General features: G+C 49.3%; 1 protein-coding gene across 7 annotated transcripts in view; it reads left to right on the plus strand.

Annotated features, from left to right (window-relative positions):
- Window positions 1-15,330, plus strand: part of ERN1 (endoplasmic reticulum to nucleus signaling 1) — an 83,027-nt gene that overhangs the window by 47,699 nt on the left and 19,998 nt on the right. For 6 of the 7 annotated variants that reach the window (XM_081804709.1, XM_081804708.1, XM_081804710.1 and 3 more), the window contains 7 exons: window positions 2,534-2,606; window positions 4,885-5,007; window positions 6,203-6,304; window positions 7,143-7,404; window positions 8,684-8,762; window positions 9,572-9,737; window positions 13,229-13,347. In XM_081804709.1, coding sequence (XP_081660835.1) covers window positions 2,534-2,606; window positions 4,885-5,007; window positions 6,203-6,304; window positions 7,143-7,404; window positions 8,684-8,762; window positions 9,572-9,737; window positions 13,229-13,347 — 924 coding nt within the window. Of the gene's footprint in view, window positions 1-2,533; window positions 2,607-4,884; window positions 5,008-6,176; window positions 6,305-7,142; window positions 7,405-8,683; window positions 8,763-9,571; window positions 9,738-13,228; window positions 13,348-15,330 lie in introns of those variants that run through there. The other variant, XM_081804714.1, reaches the window with a different exon arrangement.

Consider the following 15,330-nt stretch of genomic DNA (forward strand, 5'->3'; position numbering starts at 1 on the left):
AAAAAGAGAACCCAATAGAGAAATAGCAGAAGAGGATATCCAAATGGTCATTAAACATACGAAAAGATACCCAGCTTCATTAGTCATTAGGGAAATGCACATAAAAATCACAATGTCCTACTACTACACACTCACTAGAGTGGCTAAGATGAAGAAAATAGACAAAACGGGTGTTGGGGTGGGAAGTGGAGCAACCAGAGCTCTTGGACACTGCTGGAGCAAGTGCAACTTGGCATATCCGGTTTGGAAACCGTTTGGCAGAATCTGTAAAGCTTTATGACCCAGTAAGCCTTCCCAGGTTATTATGTACCCAACAGAAATGCCTGTGTGTTTTCACCAAAGACAGGAACCCAAATGTACTGCAGCGTTACTGAGAATAACCGAGAGGTGAAAACTGCCCAGACAGCATCAATAGTAGACAGAATAAAGAAATTATGGAACAGTGATACAATTTAATAGTCTATACCAGTGAGAAGCAACAGTCTGCGACTCTACGTGGTAACATGGGTGAACCTCACCAACCAAAGGTTGGACAAAAGATGACAAACAAGAAAGGCTGCACACTGATTCATTTATATAAAGCTCCAAGACAGGAAAAACTAGTCTATGCTGTTTTGAAGTTAAGATAATGATTACCCTGGAAGGTTACGATTGGAAGGGAAGGCAAGAAAAGGGCTTTCAGAGTGCTGCAAATGTCCTGCTGCTCCTTGTGGATGCTGGCTCTGTGGGTTGGTTCACTTTGCGCAATTTCACTGAGCTGAACTGTACACTTCCGTGTGCCATTTGTATGTTCTGCTTCAATAGAAAGTGTTTTTTTTTTTTTTTTAAAAGCCTCCAAGTGATTCTAATGTGCAGCCAAGGTTGAGAACCAGTGGTCTAGAATATAAGTGGCTATGAGTTCTAAGCGGGATTTTTTTTTTTTTTTATGATTTTTATTTATTTTTTGACACAGCGAGAGAGGGAACACAAGCAGGGGGAGTGGGAGAGGGAGAAGCAGGCTTCCGGCCGAGCAGGGAGCCCGATGTGGGACTCAATCCCAGGGTCCTGGGATCATGACCTGAGCCGAAAGCACACCCTTAACAACTGAGCCACCCAAGTGCCCCTAATCGGGATATTTTAACCTTATCTTCTGAATACCCATGACTGGAACCGATGGGAGGAAGGCAAGCCTTGCATACAGGTGTGCATGTCCCACTGTCAGCATTTCCCTTCATATACCCAGAGCCTGTTTCTGAGTGCTCTGTTTGCTAGACACTGTGTGCAGCGATTTGTGGAAGTTGTCTCATGTTTCAGCAGCCCTCTGGGATAGAGACGTTATCCTACGTAAGAGGCGTGGAAACTTCACCCATAGAGGTGAAGGAATGTGCCCAAGGCCAAAGTGTCAAGCGTTGGAACTTGGGACTTGAGCTCGAACTTCCAAAGGATGCTCTGACCACCACCCCTCACGTCTTCCTGTGTTGTGGGTTAACAGTTCCGCAAGCCATGTGTTTCCCAGTTTGGGCCTTGAACAGGCGGCCTGTAGAAATGCTCAGCAGACTATAGGGCTCCAGACTGGAAGCCTTGCAACAACCTTCTGATTCTCCAAAACATCTGGAGTCAGCCATGTCAGCCTCCTGTGGCATTTCTCCTTTTAAATGTGAGGATAATGGGAAAATCCAAATGATTGATTATTTCAAGTTCTATTTATTAAAGCTAGAGAGAAATCTTTTCTTTTTTGGAGAAAAAGATGACAGTGTAGTAGAAGCAGGTATCTGTAGAATAGTTTCAAGAACACAGAATGTTCCAAAAATAAAGTATACCGAAACGAACATTAACCAAAGGAACTCGTCACATGTCAGCTGTAGACTCAGAAGACTCAGTTTTATGATGAAATGCAGTTGAAACATGTGAATTCTTTTGACTTTAGTTTCTTTTCCTGCACCTACCATAATTTCTTTTTAATACCAAAAGTCTTAATTCTCTTGCTTTTTCAGTAGAGCATTATTTAATGAAAACGTCAAAGTGACTTTTTCCACCTCAAACTCCTGGGTCACCCACATAATGACTACTTCTCCTTTCCCTTAAAGCTTCAGCTGGGTACTGAGGTTGCTTCTCTTCAGAATTAATCTCATGGCTCATCCACACTCTGAAAAGCATGTCATTCCACTCAGCCTAGCTGGCTCTGGGTCAATTTTCAAAGACAAGAGAGTTCTTTCTGCACCACCCCCCAATTTCAAAAATTGTATAACTTCTCCATATTTGTATAAGTCTTTTCAGAAAAGGTTTGTGTATCCCCCAGAGGTGCTCTGGAAAAGACACTTTAAGGGGCTTCTGGGGGGAGGTTATCTGGGAGCTGGAGGCTTGTTCAAAGTGGTTAAAGAAGCTTGGGGGGGCCCTTCTCCTTGGTTTCCAGTTAGGAAAACTCCCATCAACCATCCACACTGCTTCTCTCTTCTTAGCAGAATTGGGTAACAGAAACAGACTGTGCAGTAAAATTATAATAATTGCACAAGACTTGGTTAACTTATTTTTTCCTTTGCCTCCTTTTTTAAAGAAACTTCCTTTTACCATCCCAGAGTTGGTACAGGCATCCCCATGCCGAAGTTCAGACGGAATTCTCTACATGGGTAAGAGTTCTTGTTTTCAACACTGAGACTTTGATCTCTTTGGAAATGAGTCCCAGAATCTGGGAAAGTGGCGCGTCAGAGAGCGAGGTGTGCGGTGACTCCCCACCAGCCTTCTGGGAAAGGTCTTTCTTGCCTCGGTTGTGCCTGTTCGCGCCAGGATCAGCTGACCAATTAAGAAAGGGTTCCCCCCCACTTGGGAGCAGACTTGACACCATTAATATGGTTACTCATTTAACAGGCTTTTAGCTGCTGTGTTGACTTACCCCTGTGATTTAAAGATTGCAACATACCCAGGAGCAATTGGATGAAATTTAAAGTGAACACAATAGTCTGAGCCAAGAAAGGGAAGCCAGGTTCTGCCTATTAATTATAGGACTTTCTTAGTATTTCCTGCTATCAGAATATTGGATAAAACAGCACTTAACAGCTTGGCTAGATAAGCTGCCTTCATATCTATGGGGTCACCTCTTTGAAAGCATCAGATCCCCTGCTTTTCTTTTACCGTGTTGCTGCCAAAATGTCAATAAAAATGCATTTGTAATACAAAGGAGAGCTGTGTTTATCTTGAAATCATAGTAGTAATAATATCCTGTATTTACATAGCAGCTTTCCTTCTGAGGAACTGAAAGTGCTTATTGCCTATTCATGCCTCAGGAGCTTTATGTGTATTCCTGGGCCTCAAGTGCAGGCTGGATTTTAATTTTTTGCCTGGACACGGGCTGTTGCTTTCTTCCACACCTTCAGGATGAGGAAGCCCCAAGCCTCGAGATTCAGAGGAAGTGATCAACATAGGCTTTCTCTCTTTCTCCTGAGCCATCTTCTTTTTTAAGATTTTATTTATTTATTAGAGAGAGCGAGCACAAGTGGGGGGAGGGACAGAGGGAGAAGCAGGCTTCCCGTTGAGCAGGGAGCCAGACGTGGGGCTTGATCCCGGGACCCCAGGATCATGACCTGAGCCGAAGGCAGACGCTTAACCAGAGCCACCCAGGCGCCCCATCCTGACCATCTTCTGACTGTCAGTGTTGTCTGTCTGGGCTTCTAACTTTTACCAGCGGTTCATCACTTACGTTGCATTTAGGATAGTGTGTTTCTATCATCTTTGTGTGGTGCCCTCTTAAGTGAGTTCATTAAGCATATTTAAAACTGTGGCAATTGCCCAGTCCATCCTTTAAGAGGTAGCTGAGTTACGCAGACTGTAATGGTCCTCGAAGTCACCAGAAGGGTGTCATGCCAGATGGAAAGGGATCATGGGCATGGCTGTTTGGTGATGTTTTCACTCTATCTGCAGATCTTTTTCACATTAAGATTTTGTCGTTGAGAACAGAAAATTATCATCCATGGACAAGTTTCACATATGTAGACTAGGCCTGTATGTTACACCTGTTGAACTGAAGGTAGCTCCAGCAAATTCTGATGCCCTGTCTGTGATCTGTGATCACAGACATGTGATCTTCCTGACATCTCTGTACTCTGCTTCCAAGAGTCCCTTGAAATAGGACCGTTGGCCAATAAGTGAGGAAGATCCCGGTGACCAGAGGCCATGCCTTACAAAATAGAAATGCATACCTTATGGTGAATGTGTTGACTTTCAGATGGGAGGCCCATGCTACCGACCCAACATTAGCGGGTTGCTCTGGTGTATGTACCGTAGAGACATGTTCACACCTTTTAATCAGCAGACCAAGGTGTGGGGGTGTAGTGTGTGTGCCTGGGGAATAACTTACTGGCTGGAGTCTGGGGCTGAGATAAGTTTGGCCTCATTACCACCAGGTTGCAACCAACTCTACTACCTAGTCCCAGGTACCAGCTAATTAGAGTTATAAACAGTAACTGTAGATCCTCTTTACATGTGGGCTCCTTAGTAGGGGTGTGGAGATCTATGAATGTTGGTTACCAGGGAGGTAAACCCTGGGTGCATTTCTCTATTTATATAGATCCTAGTCTGTGGGAAAAGGATTGTCCTTCAGAGGCCAGGCTTTTCATATTTAAGGCCACTCATCAAAGCAGTGAAATCTATGAGTTTTATTAGGTTTGAAGACATTTTTAAACCATCATTAGGCTATTCAGTTATTATAAGACCCAGTGAGCCAAGAAGTTTTATTAACTCTGCAGTAGCATTCACCTTGTCACCCTCAGAGCATCATAGAAATGTCTTCAACACCAGGAGAACTCTGGGCCTCTCAGCTCAGAAAACATCTGGCCTGCTAGTTTGGCAGGGATACATTTTTTTTCCATATGGGGTGAGTGTAAACCACAGTGTGTCCTTGTGACCTTTCAGGTAAAAAGCAGGACATTTGGTACGTTATTGACCTTCTGACCGGGGAGAAGCAGCAGACTCTGTCATCGGCCTTTGCAGACAGCCTCTGCCCTTCAACCTCTCTGCTGTATCTTGGGCGAACGGGTAAGAAGGGACCTTCTGTTGTGTACAACCTGCCTGTTTCCAGAAAAGGACGTGAAGTAGCCTCTTCCTGGGTCTCTGCTCCGGGCTTCATTCTCTAGAAGGTGGCCAGAGCTGTCTTCTCCAAACACAGATTTTACCACGTTGTTCCCCTTTAGAAGCCCCCCTGATGGCTCCCCATGGCCTGAGGGATGAACCCACAGCACCATAGGCTGCAAAGCCTCCGTGATGCAGCTACGGCCTCTTTTAGCTCCTCTCTGGCTGTATTTCCCAGATTTAAACATTTTCCAATCAGTTCCCAGAATAAGCATTGCTATTTTTAAAGACGTTCCGCAGTAGGTCCCTCTCCACCAGGTATGCACCTGTTTGGCTTGATTTGATCTTGACCCTGAGGCCTTCTTTATAGTGAGACTCTTCCAGCTGGAGCGTCAGTCCTGACCGTTCTCTATTTTCTCTGTATTCAGCTTGAAAACTGAATGGTTTCTTCTTCAGCCCCTCTGTCTCACATTATATCACATGCAGTTAAGAGAAACTGCTTGGCACTTTCTGCGTTCTGCCTGGAGATCTCCTCAGCCAGACCCGCAAGATCCTTAGGTGCTTTCTTGTGCTTTTCCAAGTTACTGCAAGCCGTGGTCCTACTAGTAGAGTGTCTCGTGGTGTGACCTGGGCCACCCCTTTGCAGCTTCCAGGAGCAGTTTCCTTACTGCTCCTTCGGTCTCCACGTCAGCCTGCCACCCTCTCCCTGCCACCTTGTCCCAGCCAATGCCACACGTTTCCATGTGTTGTCGTGGCCCTCTCCCACGTCTGGGTGCCGGTTTCTAACATCAGCTAACTGTTGCTGTATTCTAAACCACCCCATCACTTAGGTGGTTTTAAACGACACCGTGATAAAAAAAATAAAACAGTGATGCGCAATAAAAAAAAAAAAGTAAATAAACACGGTGATATTGATTCTGTGAGTCTTGAGTTCAAGGGCACAGCGCAAGTGCCCTGTCCCTGCTCCACATGCTGTCGGCCAGGTTCACTCATGTGTCTGGGACTTCGGTTCCCGCCCACGTGGCCTTTCTCTTGCCCCGTGGACGACCTGGACGCTTCACACACGGTGTGGGGAGGGTTTGTCTGTTGCAATATAGGTAAGGTCGGCACCTCAGCGGGTGCTGTGGCCCCTGCAGGTGACCGGCTGGTGTGTGTTCTCCAGAGTACACCATCACCATGTACGACACCAAAACCCGTGAGCTCCGGTGGAACGCCACCTACTTCGACTATGCAGCCTCTCTGCCCGAGGACGACGGGGACTACAGTAAGTGCTCCCGGCGGCTCCGCACGGCTGGCTGGGTACGTGTGACCGCTGAGGAAGCCAAACGCTGGGTTTTCTTTTAAGGCACTCTCAGCCACCAGCTTCTGGGCTTTCTAAGGCTTTGACAGTCGGTATTGAAGGCAGGGGCCTGGGCGAGAAGTGTGGAGGGGAGCCTTAGTAGAACGGGTGGGCCATTTAGCCTGAGAGGAGGGAGGATGTGCCTTGTTGAGTCTCTCTGTGTCCCAGAAGGAACGTACCACAAACCCATGGGAAGCAGAACTAAGTACCTGCTGTGACGTGAACAACCCACCCCCTAAATGTGACTCATCCCCTAGTTTATTTCTCTCGTAAACGTTCCCCCAACTCAAATGAAAACTGAAAGCCAGTTTTGCCATCTGAACACTGATACCTGAAAATTTGACAGAAATCTCCTCTGTGGGGCAGATGTGGGCCGTGTCAGTGGTCAGCTTTGACTTTCCATTCCATCAGTTGGTTCGAAATGATTGCTATAAAATATCCGAATCCTAGGCCTCTCCACTGGCTCTTTCCTCCTCACTGTTGACTCACACTAATTGTATAGAGCACTAAAGAATCTTACCAAGTAAATTGCCTTCCCCAGAGTGGTCCTATCTTATGTTTATAAAGCAGGCAGCTCTCACTGTCCTGATGTTGTAGGGCCTGTGCAGGTTCATTGGAAACAAGTGAAATTGTCGGGAGGGTATCTGAGAATACTCCAGAAGCCTTGTTTCCTCTAGCTGAGTGACTGCCACTTGCCAGGACAGAGAGGATGTGGTCACAAGATGGGGTGAGACCGCATGCTTTGTTTATTTGATCTGTACAGAGATGTCCCACTTTGTGTCCAACGGCGACGGGCTGGTGGTGACCGTGGACAGTGAATCCGGCGACGTCCTGTGGATCCAAAACTACGCTTCCCCCGTGGTGGCCTTTTATGTTTGGCAGAGGGAGGGTCTGAAGAAGGTGATGCACATCAACGTCGCCGTGGAGACCCTGCGCTACCTGACCTTCATGTCTGGGGAGGTGGGCCGCATCACCAAGTGGAAGTACCCGTTCCCCAAGGAGACGGAGGCCAAGAGCAAGCTGACGTGAGTCAGGGGACCCTGGGCAAAAGAGGGCAGCCGTGACCCAGACGTCCCGGTCCTGCTGCAGTGTGGCAGACCGTACACAGGATGCCACGGTGCAGGGCACGTCTCTCGGAAGCCACGAGGTGGATAAAGAGCCAGGACTGGCTCAGTCGGAAAGCTTGTAATGCGTATAAGAACCGGGGCATCCCTTGACGCTTCGGAGTTCTCAAGTATTAAATAAATCAGAAATATGGACAGGGATAAGAGACTGCTGATTCAGAACCACAGTACAGTTTGGATCTATCTCAGCTGACGGGAGGATAAGAGCTATCTTTACCTTTTAACTTCCTAAATTTTCTAAATTTTTTACTGTAAGTTATATTCGTTTCCAAAACCAGGGAAAGAGTATTACCGCATGTATGCCTGAGCCTCAGCAGGCTTGTGTTCACCATCCCCGCCTGTTAGCAACCTGCACCTCGCTCCCTTGGCCTTGCCGAATCCCCGTTTCCCGCTCTGCAGAGCTGCTGAGAGAGCGGATGAGACTGGGAGAGTGCTCTCTAAGTTGTACAGCACCTTTCACACGAGAGGTATCTATTGAGAGAGGGTTCAAGAATTTAGTGGACGACCAACCCCAAACTGGCAATGGATGGTAACCACAAGGGGTCTGGAGGTGCAGCCCCTGCCTTTTCACGCTGACCCCACAGACAAAGCCGGACCCTCCCCCCACCTCACCCCTCCATGCCCCAGGCAGGGACAGCCCACCAGCGGGGGGAGCAGAAGCCTCACCCAGATTGGAACTTTTTGTGTATCCCTTTGCTGTAGTCATCCACCTGAGAGCAGCTAACTGTTTCTTAGGGCTTCTGTGGAACCTCTAGACTCCCAAAGAGTCACAATTCAGAATGGCAGCTCGGCTGTCAGAGCAGGCTATGGCCAGGGCCATCTTAGCGGCTTTGCAGTGGCCACGAGCATTCAGTCCTTCCTGGGGGAGCACCGTCCGTGGTGGTTTCTGCAGGCCGGCGTGGGGATGGTCCAGCGCAGCCCTGCCCTTGGCAGATGAGGAAAGCAAGGCTTGCAGTTAGGTGACTTGTGCGCGTCTCTGGAGGCGGTGACAGCTGGGGCCTGCAGTCCAGGTTCCCAGGACAGTAGCCCTGCCTTCATGTCCCCACTGCCCGAGTGCCGGGGTTTAATCTGGTTATTCTTAGCGTGGCATTTGGGGCTGGGATACTTCTCTCCAGAAAGGCCCCTTTTGTGGGACGCAGAAATTGAATGGCTGGAATGCGTATTTCTGCTTGTCTTCTAGGCCCACCCTGTATGTTGGGAAATACTCTACCAGCCTGTACGCCTCCCCCTCCATGGTTCACGAGGGGGTCGCCGTTGTGGTAAGTCTCCTCTGGGCGGCTCACAGGTGCAGCCTCCTCCCAAGCACTCCTCTTCCATTTTGGCAAAGAATGACTCAACTATATTTGAACATCCTGCGGGTAAAGAATGCAAGACACTGGTCTTAGACCCTCAGAAACAGTTTTTGCACATACCACATTCTACTTCTTGAGGAAAGATGCATGACAAGAGCAGCTTCCTAAGCCAAGGGAGCTCGGTCATTCCGCTTTGCTTTCCTGTTCAAGTCTAAACTGCCCAGGCTGCTGTTCACGCCCTCCTCCGTCTCCGTCCGGGCCCTCGGGGCCCTTCTGCCGCACTGCTTGGGGCTCTGTGGGAGTTGTACAGCCCATCTTCTCCCCAGTTCCAGAAGGTTCCTGTTTGCCTTTCTCCACCTTTGTTCAGGCCGTGCCTCACGCGTCAAATGCCCTCCCTTCCTTTTTCCTGCTCAAATCCTTTCCATCCTTTGGTGACCCCTCGAGGCCTCCTCAGACCTCCCCAGCCTCTTCCAAGTGCAGAGCCAGCACCGGGCTCCTGGCCGGAGCTTCTTCCACCCCTCACTTACCGCTGCTTCTCCCAGTAGCCTCCGGAAATTCCACACGCATTCTTCCCAAGTCCCAGACAGAAGAACTTAGATGTCTTGATAAAGGTGTCAGCGCAACAGTGTCATGTGTTGAGGGAGGAGCTGCTGCCATCTGAGGGCCTTTGTGTCTTGCTCTGACTGTTCTGGACCAGCCCCACACTAGAAATCGCTTCCCTTGGGTGCACGTCTACAAGAGCTGCCCCAGACCTCGCTCCTGTGCTTTATTCACAGCCCCGAGGCAGCACTCTTCCTTTGCTGGAAGGCCCCCAAACTGATGGGGTCACCATTGGGGACAAAGGGGAGTGTGTGATCACGCCCAGCACAGATCTCAAGTTTGACCCTGGGCTCAAAGGGAAGAACAAGCTCAACTACCTGAGGAACTACTGGCTTCTGATCGGTAAGAGCGGGTTTTGCATCCGTTCCGGCCGCCACGTGCTGCCCCCTGGTGGGCAAAGGCCAGCCTCGCTAGTGACCATGGTCAACTTGGCACTGGGCTCAGTTCAGGTCCAAGATAGTCTTTTCAGACCTGGGGCCGTTTTTACCCCCAAGGAAAAGAAACAGGGTAGCTGTGTTACCAAGTCAATTCTCAAAAGCCATTTAATGTTCCAAAACCCAAGTACTGAGTTAACCTTTGTGCAGTTCTCTGGCACACTGACCGTCTGTTCGTGCCAGGCACTGGCACTAAGCGCTTGAGAACCCACCTACTCATTTCTGCCAGTAGACACCCTTGTTATTCCACTTAGGGGAAACCAGGGCGATTCCTATGGAAGAGTTCCCTGGGGGCTGGGGGGAGGGGAGGGTTGGAGACCCAGGAGGGTTGGAAGCCATGAATAGATCAAGGCTGGACTTGGGTCAAGGAGCCACGGCAGAAGTCCCTGGTGTGTGTGTGGGGGGGGGTCCCCCCTTTTCCTTTCGCTTCTGTTGTTGCTGTCCTTGCTAATGGCCCTCAGGGGGAATTGGGGGGTCCCGTCAGCCACAGAGATAAGTTGAGATGACACTCGAAGGCAGTGAGTGTGACAAATGAAGGCAGAGTCACGTGAGAAGAGCTGTGTCTCTGGCAAGTGTCCCATGTAATTAGAGCGGGGCAGAGTTTTCTCGAGTTTGATTTGCCTTTGTGTGCCCCGTCTCCCCCAGTTCCGCTGCCTCCCGGCCCCAGAGGTGGTGAGAGGTGGGGATGTGGCCTCGTGAGGGGGGCCAGGAGGCAAGTGGGTGCCAGCTGCTGAGTGGAAGGGGGCAGAGAGAGGGCAGCTCTGGAGGCACCGGGAGGGGATGTGGAGCGGCTCGGAAGAGTGTGGGCCCAGGAGGCCTCAGGATCGGCCCCGAGGCAGCACCCAGGCTGGTGGGGGGTGGTAACTGGGTGTTGCAGACAGGAGCCTGAGCCTCCTGGAGTCCTGATCGGTCCCTTTATGGTTGTCCGGGTCTTGTTCTTCCTGACTCCCTGTAGCCATTTTTTCTCTGCTTATTATTTCTACCAAATAATGGGCAAAGGAGGTAACAGTAATTCTGCCCTTTTTTTTTTGAACAGAAGTAGTTTCAAGAGCATGCGTGAATGGGCCATGTGGGAAAATAGCTGTGAGCGAAGGCCATTAAAATTACAAGGTCACATAGTTTTCTGTACCAGTTAAGGGATACATAAACTGCCCACCAGTGGCTAAGAAGTGAAAAAATTATTGGAAACTAAGGAAATGTATACGTAAGACTATAAAAACTATGGGGGAAAAGTCTTCATGGCTAGGTCGCAAAATGATACCCTTTTAAAGTGGAAAGGTTGTCCAAGTAAGAAAACTGAGAAACTCAACAAAGTATGAAGAAGTAATTAGGGAATCACCCCACACTTCTGAAGTCCCCTGGAGGAACTCCAGAGCTAGTCATTTTTTAGTCAATTTTAAATAAGGAACCACTTGACAATCTTTGCAGAGACTCGGGGCCACAGGTAAAATGACATGCCCTTTTATGTCCAACTGTGTCCTTTGATTTGGTTTTTGGGGAAGACATTAAGGATATCCCCACTTCCACGTTGGTCTTGAAAATAAAATGAGTCCACTTAGCTTGAGCGGTGTGGTCTCTGGGTTTCCCCAGAGCAGTGGCGCTAACCTGGGGTGCTCTTGACTTCCCCTGGGAGTTTTGTCAGACAAGCATGTATGACCCCTGGAGATCCTGATTCAGTAGGTCCGGACATGATGATGATGATGATGATAAATAAATCACGAAGTCCAGGTACTGTTTGTACAAAAATGTGTTGGGATCTCCTGATGATGCTTGCGGAACAGTTGGTTCAGCATGTGGAGCATGAGAGCACCAGAGGCCCAGCTGTGGGAGGCGCCTGTCTGTGAGCAGAAGTACAGCAGGAAGCGAGGATCCGGGCCAATCCTGTCTGTAGTGGTCTGTTGCCAGGTCACTAGCAGGGAGGCAGGACTTGAAACACCGGGAGCAGGCCCCGGGGGTGGGGCAGGCAGGGCTCTGTAGCGCAAGTGGACACATGGGAGAGCAACCCGTTTTCTCCTGGGAGGGGGAGGGGGAAGGTTTCTTGTTAGTGAGCCTCAGAGGTACCCAGAGAAACTCACATTCAGATGCCCGGGCCCCATCAGCAAGTCCGATTCCAGGGTCTGAGGCAGGTAGACCCCACACGAGGACATCATGCTTCCCAACAAAGCACGTCTCACAGTTCTCACAGACAAGGGGAAACTGGTGGTGGTTCAAAACAAGACGAGGTTTCCCCAAAGAACGATCTTGTAGAGGGGCTCCTGGGTGGTTCAGTCGGTTAAGCGTCTGCCTTCAGCTCGGGTCATGAACCCAGGGTCCTGGGGTCAAGCCCCGTGTCAGGTTCCCTGCTCAGTGGGGAGTCTGCTTCTTCCTCTGTTCTCTCTCTCTCTCTCAAATAAAATCTTTAAAAAAAAAAAAAAAAAAAAAAAAAAAGAACGATCTTACAGAGAACTGATCTAAAGATAAAGATTTTTCCAGATCAAGAAATGTACATAGTGTGGACTAGTTCTTGTTTATTTTTGTCTTAGAAATATAGACCATAGAATCTCTGATAGGTTTGGGACAGCAGTAGAAAGATCATAGGGTGAGATCCGAATCACAGGGAGAGAACACAAAAGGAAAGTGTGTCCTGGGGCCAACAGCCCAATGAGAGAGAGTTAACTGGCTCTTCTGGGTAATATAGGAGTCATTTAACGTTAGAACTAAACAGATTTTCAAGCCATTATCGAATCCCAGTTGCCTATTTTATTCAACTTTGTCTCTCTTACAGTAATATGCACACAGTAGATGCTCAATAAATGTGTAACATATACTAGGTAGTCTTCAAATAGCGTAGAGAACAGTGAGTGAGCGCTGAGAAAACCATGACCCCCTGCTCCCGTAGCAAATGCATCCTGTTTCTCTCTTGTGAATAATTCACCACTTCCCAGGATGGAAGCTCCCATTTAGATAATAAGAATAGAACTCCACCTGAGCAATTTAAATACCAAGGTGGGAACGTGATCACCTTAGTATAGTGATGTTTACAGGGTAGGCCTTCAAGGGAGAACTGCTTGAATTTTTAATGAAGCTTCAAGATGCTTCAGCAGCCCACAAGGTAAATTAGGAATTACCCACAGAAGTCTTGCTCTGAACATATCCCAAAGATCCTGATTCATCTCTCCTGACAAGGACACTTCTTTACCCCTCATTATGAGATCCAGAACACTGTATACCTGCCACTGGGTAATAAAATTTCTGTCTTAATGAGATTTTTCTGGTAACTGCCTCTCCTTTTCTCTTGCTTTACAAATGTGGGTGTTTGCACTCTGGGCCCCTCAGTGGGGAGCAACTGTTGCCTAAGCTTAGCATGGAGGGCTCCCACTGTGGGGAACTGGTCTCATGGAAATTTGTTTCCTCTCATAGGACACCATGAAACCCCCCTGTCTGCGTCTACCAAGATGCTGGAGAGATTCCCCAACAACCTGCCCAAACATCGGGAAAACGTGATTCCTGCCGATTCAGAGAAGAAGAGCTTTGAGGAAGTGAGTGGGGACGTGAACAGTTAGTTTCTGGCTCCTTGTGTCAGGTGCTGGGGGAAGGCATTTGCCCTTGCCTTTGGAGCTTGCAGTGGACTCAGGAAGGGAGAGGAATGCTGGGGAACCCATAGCAAACATCACCCAGTGAAGGCCTGGTGGGTAGGAAGACAGAGCGCTTAATGAGGGCTGTGGGAAAGGCAGAGGGACAGGGGAGGGAGTTGGCCTGGTGGGACAGAAGTAGAGGGCACCGGAGGACAGAGAACAGCAGAGATGAAGGCCTAGACGTGGGACGAACCCTACGTGTGCAGCTCTGGGGCTGAGACCAGATCTGAGGCCACCAGGTGGGGGGCAGTGGGAAGTGGGACCACGTGCTGCAGAGGAACCATGTTACCGAGCTTTGCTTGGCCTGGCAGTGGAGCCAACAGTTGATGAGAAGAGGAGGTGGGAGACCTGAAGCTTCATGAAGCCACGAGTGGCCCTTTGGAAGCGGCCGGCTTGGCTGCTCGGTCTGGTAGAAGCTTGGTCTGGCAGGGACCCAGCGTGCCCACAGAATGAAGATTTGGGCAGCAGGGAGGCCCACCCAGGTGGTAGCTGCCATGAGCCTCTGACCTGGGCTGCCCTCCTGCAGCTCTGGAGAGACAAGAGTGCCAGGCAGGGTCTCAGCTGGATGCAGATGGCCACCCAGATTAGGATGGTCAGAGGGGAGTTAAGAAAGGGATTATTCGCACAGATGTGGACAGCCCTAGGGGTTCTCTTAGCATCCTTTAGCCTGAAGTTGGGAGGTGGAGCTTCAGTTGACATACTCAGAAACCCCAAAGAATTGGACCTCCTTTCCCTCCCCCTGCCCCATCTGCTGGTGTCCCAATCAGGAACCAGAGGGTAGGGAGACTCTGCTGTGCCCATAGGTGGCCGCCTTCTGAGGCAGAGCAGGTGGAGAAGGCGGGAGGGTGGTTCTGCAGGGGGGGGATTCCAGCATGGCCAGTGGGGTGGGGAGGGCGTCCAGAGAAGCCATTTAGACTTGGCAACTTCTGCAACCCTGCTGTGGGGGACTCGAGCCTGAGAGGGGCCTGGACTATGGGCAAGGTCCGAGAAAGACGAGGGGAGCTGGCTGATATGGGGACCGAGATCACTGCAAGTTCACTGTAAGGCTCAGATTTTATCCAGAGAGAAAGGGAAGGAAAATTATGTAGCTGTTTAAGACTCTAGAGCGAAATATCTCGAGTTGCCTGTCGTCTCTGCAGGTAGCTAGTTAGAGAAGCACACTGAGTCCTAAGACAGGGATTTTGGAAAACTTTGGTGCCATAAGGTCTTGATCTGATGTTGATCTTATTAAAGTCACTCGTATCTACCACTAAACACGTAGAAAATAAAAGTATAGAGAAGAAAATAAGACAGACCCTTAATCTAATGCCCAGAGATAGCCACAGTTAAGATTTTAATAATCATCCAAACTTGAGCAGAGCTTTTAAAAACTCCACTAAAATACTCTGAGGTGCATTTATATGGCAACAAGACAAGCTTTTTAACAAACACTTGACCGAATATAAACCTAGTGTTGTTCCCGGTCACACGCTCAGCAGACATTCCTCAGCTGTCTGCTCCCCACCAGCTGCGCCGCCCCCACCCCATACACCGTGGGAGTGGGGCAGCCAGAGGGGAGAGAGGCACAGGCAGAAGTCTGGGCCCTGGGAGGGCAGGGGGGAGGTGTGCAGGGCAGGCGATGCCAAGGTCTGCGCTTGCTGGGAGGCTGTGTGTTCGCCTCACTGGGCAGCTGGCGACGGCGCTCCCGGGACACGGAATGTTTGAGAACACATCGATGCATTTTCCCAAACTGATCTTGGAGTTCTAGAGACTCCCGGAAGCTGAGACGGGAGGTCCGCTTTTATCTGGTTTAATTTTGGGCTTCCAAGTAAAGTTTTCTTTAACAAAAGATTCTGATGCTTTTCAGAAACTTTGAAAAATAGTGGGATATGTGAGAAAAATGATTTT

Source organism: Leptonychotes weddellii, chromosome 15 (genome assembly GCF_054177405.1).
Source record: "Leptonychotes weddellii isolate Sample4059 chromosome 15, ASM5417740v2, whole genome shotgun sequence".
NCBI classification, from domain to species: domain Eukaryota; kingdom Metazoa; phylum Chordata; class Mammalia; order Carnivora; family Phocidae; genus Leptonychotes; species Leptonychotes weddellii.